Below are 7,579 nucleotides of genomic sequence, written 5' to 3'. Positions count from 1 at the left end.
CCCTGCTCACGGAGCCCCATGAGCTCCGGCCTTCACAGGCTCCTGCAGCCCGCTGCCTAGCCCCACACCCCCTACTCCGGCTGTGCTGCCCCCATCGCTCCCTGTTGACGAGTGTGCCCCTGGCTCCCTCGGCATGTGTCATTAGCTCTTTCTCCCTTCTAGAATGTTCTTCCCCTGAAATCTGCATGGCAACACCTTGCCATTCGATCTCAGCTAGCATGATGCCCTGAGGGCCTCTGGGACTTCCCAGGGGACAGGAGGGCTCACGCAGGCATCTGATGTGTACTTGTGCTGAGGCCTTCAAGTGTGTGGCCCCAGTGGAGCTCAAGCTTCGCCATCTTACTCGTGGAGGTCACCGGCCGACACCAGCACTGAGAGCAGCACCTGGCGCCGAGTAGAGTCTAAGAAACACGCATCTAATGTGTGCAAATGAATGGCACGCAGCGAGGCCCGGCAAACGTTTGCTGGTGTTTTCATTACTGTACACGTTTCACGGAACGTAGTTATGTAGACGCAGAGGGACGACTGGGAGAAGACACCCCGAAGCGTTTCCCATGAGCCCCGATAGGCGGGAGCATCGCAGGGGGCTTCTTTACACTGCTGGACGCTGAACAGCCTTTACTATTACGAAGCCTCCTCTCAGCCCAGGCAGACTAGAGCCTTCCATCCTGGTGCCCGTCAGCGGGGCCGTGTGCAGAGTGGGGCACACAGGATGCCCTGGGGGCACACGGAGGGCAGGGCCTGACCCCCGACGGTCCTGGAGGTTGGGAGGTGACGTCTAGGCTGGGACCTCAAGGAGGGCCGTACATTAAGCAGAGGGGGTGAGGGGAGGCCGGGTGGAGGGCTGAGGCGTTCACGTGGCGGGGGCAGCGGGTTTGGTGAGAATCATCATTGTGATCATGGATGATTCATAGAACACGGGATTCGGAAAGGCTGTGTGGACGGAGGCCCAGCAAGATTTTTAAGATGAAGAGTTTTCCGGGTGGACCAGGAAGGGGCGGCCTGGGAGGCGGGGCGCCTTCCTGGTCATTGACAGAGAGGCACAGAGTGCTCCCCACACCTGAGCACATCCATGCCGGGGTGCAGAGGGCGAAGGTGAAGTCAGACAAGAGGGCCAGGCCGAAGCAGGCTGGTCATTGCTGTGAGTAGTTCCCCCGAGTGGCTGTCCTAGCCAGTGTGAGTGCTGATGGAAGCGGGGCCTTCACAAGGGGGTGTCACCTGTGCCCAGACTCTTCTCAGAGGCCGCTGTGGCCACAGCGAGAAGAAGGGTAGGTGTCCCCAAGTTGTGGTTTAATAATTAATGCCAGAAATGTTGCGTTATAAACCAAGGCATCGGCTGTGAGGATGAAGGGCAGGATGCTGAGCGCACAGACGGCAGTGGGGTTCGAGGTAGAGGACATGGAGACATTGCAGTGTCCCCCATCATCTGACTGAGGACCAGACAGATGGCCCGTGAGACAGGCTGGAAGGGCCAGCACGTGCGGGGGTGGAAAGCAGAGTAGCTTTCATTTTATACGTACTCAACGTGATAGTCCTTGTGTCTGTCGCTTACAATTCTTCACATACAAGTGATGGAAATTTGTAAGTGAAGCGGTAAAGGGAAACGTAACGATATAAAAACCCATGAGGTTTGACACGGTGGTGGCTCGCGGTAGTGACTTGGGGAGCTCAGAGAAAAGGGTGGGGTGGCATGGGGCTAAAGGTGGAGGGTGTGCCCCAGGCAGTGGCATCAGGCCTGTGCTGTGGGGAGGCAGGAGGTGACATTTTGCAGGAGTGCGACTGAGGGCTGGGCCCAGGCCAAGGCCCAGCGTGTTCCAGCCGAGGCCAGACGGTGCCGGGGCAGCGGGCAGCAGTGGACTCGAAGGCGGGTTCTGGGTCCGGGTTTAGCCTGGGTGAATTTCCCTCGGGAATGACCGCCGAGGGAAGGAGGCAGGTGCTGGAAGAGACAAGTGGATGGTTCTCTGCTTCAGCCTCCCCCGAGCTCTGAGGTGGACCCCGCCCTACAGCTGGGGAAACAGGAGGGGGAGGTGGCAGCCGTGGGGAGGCGGCCTGGGCAGCCCAGACCCGCGTCCCGCGCCCCTGCACTGCCCGGCCCCCATCCTCGGGTCTCGGGGAGTCCACTGCAGTGCCTTTTGTTGCCTTTCCGCCCAGTGAAATGTCTTCCCTCAAGAAGAAATGTCTGTCTTCCTCTCAGTTTGCGGAGTGGTGTCTGGAATATGGAGCCCACGGGTGCCGCATCCCTGACAGGCCCTACTCTCTCTTTGAAGGTAAGGGCGAGGGGGGACACGGTGCCGGGGTGCGGGAGCCCGCCCGCTCTGGGGGACGGGCCCCATCACCTGTGCTCTCACGTGACAGCCCCACCGCTGTTCGTGGGAAGGTGACTGCAAACGAAGTAGTTTCTGTCCCTTCTCATTTCTGTCCCTGCTTTGTGCTCCCATGACTGCCTTCCAGGTGGGTTTAGCTCTTCTGTGGCGTGCAGACAGCACAGATGCCCGCTGCCTGCCAGGAGGGACGCCGGGCTCCTGTCTGTGCGTGTCATCCGTGCCGTGTTCATGCGAGGTCTGCTCACGGAAGCTGGTTGGTCACTTAGTGTAGTGATTATCTCGGTTCTATAAAGAAGAACAAATAATTATATTAGTAGTTAAAGGCTTTAGTAATTAGAAACATGAATAGGTGGAAAAAGTAATGAGAACATCGAAGAGAGTTCTGAGAAACAGGAGCAGCGACAGGAAGCGGCAGGCGTGACGGCAGCGGTCTGCGCAGGCACCGCACGGCGGGGGCCACTCGCGGAAACAGGATGGAAGTCCCGAGAGACTCCCTGTCTGGATGCTGTGTGTGTGTGTGCGCGTGTGTATGTGTGTGCGTGTGTGTGTGTGTGTGCGCATGTGTGCGTGTGTGCACGCATGTGTATGTGTGTGCCTGCGTGTGTGCGTGCGCGTGTGTGTGCGTGTGTATGTGTGCGCCTGCGTGTGTGCGTGTGTGTTGGGTAATCGCAGCATAAGCCACAGAAATCAAAGAGCAAAGGTTAAATGATATTAGGATAAATTGATGATAACTTTTAATTACTTCAGAGCCACATCCTATACTAATTCCAAAATAAAGTTCAGAAGAATAAATGATTGAATATTTTCTTAAAAATCAAATAATAAGCGGGTGTTAAATTTTGTCAAATGCTTTTTTGCAGTATGCGATAAAGATCACGTGATTTTTCTTCTTTACCTTATCAATATCATAGGCTTTCATCTGGATAGATTTTCAGATATTAGCCATTTTTGTGTCTTTGGACTAAACCTTATTGGTCATGGTGTACGATTCTTTTTGTATACTGCAGAATTGCACTTGCTCGTATTTTGAGGATTTTTGCCTTTATACTAGTGACTTATGTTTCTGGACTTTGCACCTGTTCCGGCATCTGGGGCCCCGTGGAGGAGCCTGTCCTGCCCGGGGCTCTGCCGCCCACCCCAAGGTCCTGTCAGCATCAGCCCGGCCTCCTCGGGACCCCGCCGAGGGCTGTCACCATTGTCTGCTTCCTGTGGGTGCTCACAGACCAGTGGCTTTAGGGTTTCTTACCTAAGCTTCTGGAACTCTTTCTTCAACCTAAAACTTGTAGGGAAGGCTGGGAATAACCCAAGGGCATATACAAAAATACTGAGGAAACCAGACTCAGCCGCTGCTCCCTGTGCGAGTCCATTCGCATCACAGTCTGGAACAGGCAGACTGCTCCGTGGTGGCGACGGCCAGGGGTAGACTGCACAGGGACACACAGGGACTTGCTGGGGGCGATGAAACCTCTGAGTCTTCATAGAAGAAGTTTGTTTGTGCAGGTGTGCGCAGGGTCAGACCTCTGCTGAGGACTTGTGTGTTGTGTCATGTGTAAATTTTACATCAAAGTAAAACCGCTAAACAAGGGGGTGGCGGGGAGAGAGGGTTTTTGTGATGGAGAGAGGGGGCCCGCAGCCTCCCTCGCCCCACCCAGGACCCAGTGATTTGGGGTGGGGGTTTTGACCAAAGCAAATAAAGTTCGTTTTTAAATAACATTCTTAAAATCTAAAGAAATACACGACCATAGCACCTGTAACTTTTTTGGTGGTAATTCTGTGAGATCATCTTAAAGTTTCAAAATAAAAAGTAAAGCCCAGAAACTAATTTTTAAAAAGAAGGTACTGAAGAAAAGTGGCATCATTACCTGCTGGGTGCTGATGTAAGGATTTGTTTGTTTGTTTGTTTGTTTGTTATGAAGTCAGTTTTGAAGTCCTCAGCTCCTTTCCCACCCCATTACAGCTCCTGGTAAAGGAAATGATCAGAGGTCACTTTGTCCCAGACACTCCCCCCTGCCCTTCGTAACGGTCCCCTTGTACGTTACAGGCATGGCTGGCACCATCCACTTTCTCTCCGATGTCCTGGTACCAGAGACATCACGGTTTCCAGCGTTTGAACTTGGCTCTTCGCAGATGGATAAAAAGGTGCAAAAAGACTGCTAAGAGACCCATTGGGACCAAAAGCCACCAGGTTGCTCAGTGCCTGACAAAGAACCAGCCACGTGTGAACCCGGAAAGGCAGACACCTTCTCAGCCCCGTGAGGCTCAGAGGCCCTCCAGTTAGCGCATGAGTGACAGAAACCGTGACAGTGTCCCCCTCCCCTGTGTAAAACGCGGATTCTTCACACCCAGTTCTCTGTCGCGTTTGCATGTTTCTCGGTGTTTGTCGTCGCAGGTGTTGGCTCTTCTGAGCGGAAGGCCCTTCTCCCCACGAGCCTCGCTGCCCCGGGGGCAGGGCGGCCGCCACTTCTGTGAGACCGTCTTAGGCTGACTCGTGAAATAGTCAGGTGGCATCTCGTGTAGCAGAAGGACTCTCCAGGGGACATCCCGGTGACAGCACTTTCTCAGCATGAGCGTGAGGGAGAGACCACGCTAAAAACTGGGAAGAAACCCAACAGATAAGGGGGCGTCAGCTGGCATGCTTGGGGGGGAGCCTTTCCACAAGGCCAGAGAACACGCCTCTGCTTTGTGCTCACCTGAGTGTTTTTAAGCCAAATGGGGTCCATCATGGCTCCCCTGAGGCTCCCCGTTCCCAGCCGAGGTTCCAGGCTCTTCGTGTGACATTCCAGAGGCTCCTGGTCTGAGATGGTGGGCGCCTGGCGACAGGACTTCATGACTGCGAGGGCAGTGTCCCAGACCACGTCCTGAATCGGGTCGCAGTGGCCAAGCACCGGCAGGTCCAGATGTGGCTCGTGTGACCAAGCAGACGGCACCTCCGCTTCATCACGTCACAGCTTACTGTCTCAGGCTCAGTGGGTAGAATTCCAGAAGCGTCATCAGCAGAAAAACTCAGCTGTTCCCACGTTGCGAGTAAACTTTGTTCAAAAGTTGGTCAGTTATCAAAGTAAAAGTTTGGGATTGATACGGTTCTTATGTTTTGTGCACTATTCGGATGATAAAAATCTCACATTTGATGAACAGTGTGAAGCATAAAGGTCGTTGTCCCCACTTACCCGGAATTCGCACCCATGCGGCCAGCCTGACCAGTGGTGTTGGCCTGACGTTTTTAATATTAAAAAAGGGCACCGATTCGGACGAGCAGACTCGCCACAATTCTGCCCGTGGGTTTCGGTTTGGGAAGGGTTTTCTCGGCACGGGACGCGGGGCCGGGGCTGCCTGCGAGCTGGCGCACGGACCGGAAAGCATGGCCAGGCCTCCGCCGGCCCGGGGGCTGTGCAGACCCGCGCCCGTTCCACTGAGGAGGAGCTGTCGCTGCGGGAGACTCGCCATATGCTGCTCGGGGCGTCGCCGAGCCTTGCTGTGGGCCCGACGCCCTGACCTGCGGCCTCGGTTTCTAGCTCGGCGCCTCGTGAGTCCACCGCAGACGCTCGTGTCCCGCCGGCGAGACTGTGTTCTCTGGTCAGGCTGGCCGCATGGGTGCGAATCCTCAGAGTCATGTCTTACCCAACCCGACCTCGTGGGCCAGCACTGCCAATGGCCCCGGGCCACGAGCTCTCAGGCAGAAGAGGCCACCTGATGTCCCAGCTCGTCCAAACGACAGGCGCCCTTCCTCCCAGCCACACACCCTGGCCGGCAGCGAGGTCCCAGCCGCCCGCCCCACGGCCGCCCTCAAGGCTCCGCTGAGAGCTTGGCCCGAGCTGCCTCGCTCTGGGGGAGGTGGTAGCTGCACGGGAGTCACCCCGAGGTCCCCGTGCAACCTGCCTGGCAAGCGGGGACAGCCGGGGAAGCCCTGAGCCTGGCCCCGTGTCTGCAGACCGGAAGCGGCGGCCTGGTTACCTGGGTCTCACCCAAGTGTGGAAGTACTTGCCAGTCTGTGCCTGACACCCCGAGGGAAAGACAGAGTACTGCAGAATAAACGAGACCTTTTTAAAGTTTTTATAGAGCCAGGTGGGTTGGCACCTTCCTGCTCGCCCACCAGCTGCTAATGGCTGCAGCTCTGCGACTCCAGTGAGTCCAGTGAACCCCTCGCCGGCGCGTGGCCGTAGCCCCAGCTCTCAGGCCCTGAAAGCAGGAGAAACGAAGACCGGACTTAACAGGAGGCGGTTTAACGGCTCTGAGTGTTGACTTCAGACCTCAGAACGCCCAACGACGATGTCTTAGATTTGCATCCCAAAATATGTGTCTAAATTTTAAAAACACGTGTGTGCACAACACCATTCTAAAATGGGAAAGAAAGCGAGCTGACGTCCACGCAGTCTGGGCGCCTTGGCTTCGCTGGTAGAGCCAGTTCTGTGGCGATGACCCGTGGGGCCTGCTTCGCTCGTGCGCCTGTGTCTGGGCAGCGATGGCTGGCGCCGGGCACCGTTCCGAAGACTCCGTTCTCCACCAAAAACGTGGCAACTGCTCCGAGGCCCCTACAACCTGGGGACGATGGCAAGAGCAGCCCGTGTCGACCACGACACCCACTGTCGTCTCTAACGATTATCGCACTGCGGGAGGCGGGCGCTGTCATCACAGACGAGGGCGCCGATGGCCTGGCCCAGGGTCACAGTGATAATGAGGGACAGCCAGGGCTCAGACCCAGACGGTCCTCGCAGTTGTCACACTTCTAACTGGCACTCGGTGCCTCTTCCTCATGCCTGATACAGAAGGCGGGAAACTGCGAGCTGGGCCGGGCCGGGTGGCGAGGAGACGAGCGGGGCCTCGTCCTCCGCCCTCGTCGTGCGCTCGGACGGCCCTCTGACCGTCAGCAGCACGTGGGTGCTGCCGTTTCGCATCCATTAAGTTCGCGAAAGCCGTGGTCCAAGTTTAAAGCCCACACTCCCTCGACGCTCGTCTAGCCTGTCCTTACTCCACCCCAGGCGCTGCTGCAGCTTCGGGGGGTCCCTTCCTCCACCGTCCTCGAGGGTGGCATGAGGCACGGGTGGTCCTCGAGGGTCCAGGCCCACTAACCTGTGTGCAGAGTTTTATGCACACGTGCACATGAACATTCACCCGAGAGGGTCAGAGGCTCAGGTGCCGGGGCACAGACGCTGGCGAGCCGGCTTCAGAGGGCGAGCGGAGGCTGAGGGAGCTGGGCTTGGCGGGGGGTCTGGAACTAGGCTGCCCCGAGCTTAGGAAGACCCTGCAACACCGACGCT

The 7,579-nt window shown here is 56.8% G+C and overlaps 1 protein-coding gene across 2 annotated transcripts in view; it reads left to right on the top strand.

The window, feature by feature from the left end:
- Positions 1-5,456, top strand: part of LANCL2 (LanC like 2) — a 17,654-nt gene extending 12,198 nt beyond the window's left edge. For both annotated transcript variants that reach the window (XM_025046878.1, XM_025046877.1), the window contains 3 exons: positions 2,195-2,267; positions 4,366-4,463; positions 4,714-5,456. In XM_025046878.1, the coding sequence (XP_024902646.1) occupies positions 2,195-2,267; positions 4,366-4,463; positions 4,714-4,809 (267 nt within the window). In that variant the 3' untranslated portion in view covers positions 4,810-5,456. The remainder of the gene's footprint in view (positions 1-2,194; positions 2,268-4,365; positions 4,464-4,713) is intronic.
- Positions 5,457-7,579: the final 2,123 nt, after the last annotated feature.

The sequence above is a fragment of the Pteropus alecto genome, unplaced genomic scaffold, assembly GCF_000325575.1.
Source record: "Pteropus alecto unplaced genomic scaffold, ASM32557v1 scaffold21, whole genome shotgun sequence".
Lineage (NCBI taxonomy): Eukaryota > Metazoa > Chordata > Mammalia > Chiroptera > Pteropodidae > Pteropus > Pteropus alecto.
This window is presented reverse-complemented; position numbering and strand designations above follow the sequence as displayed.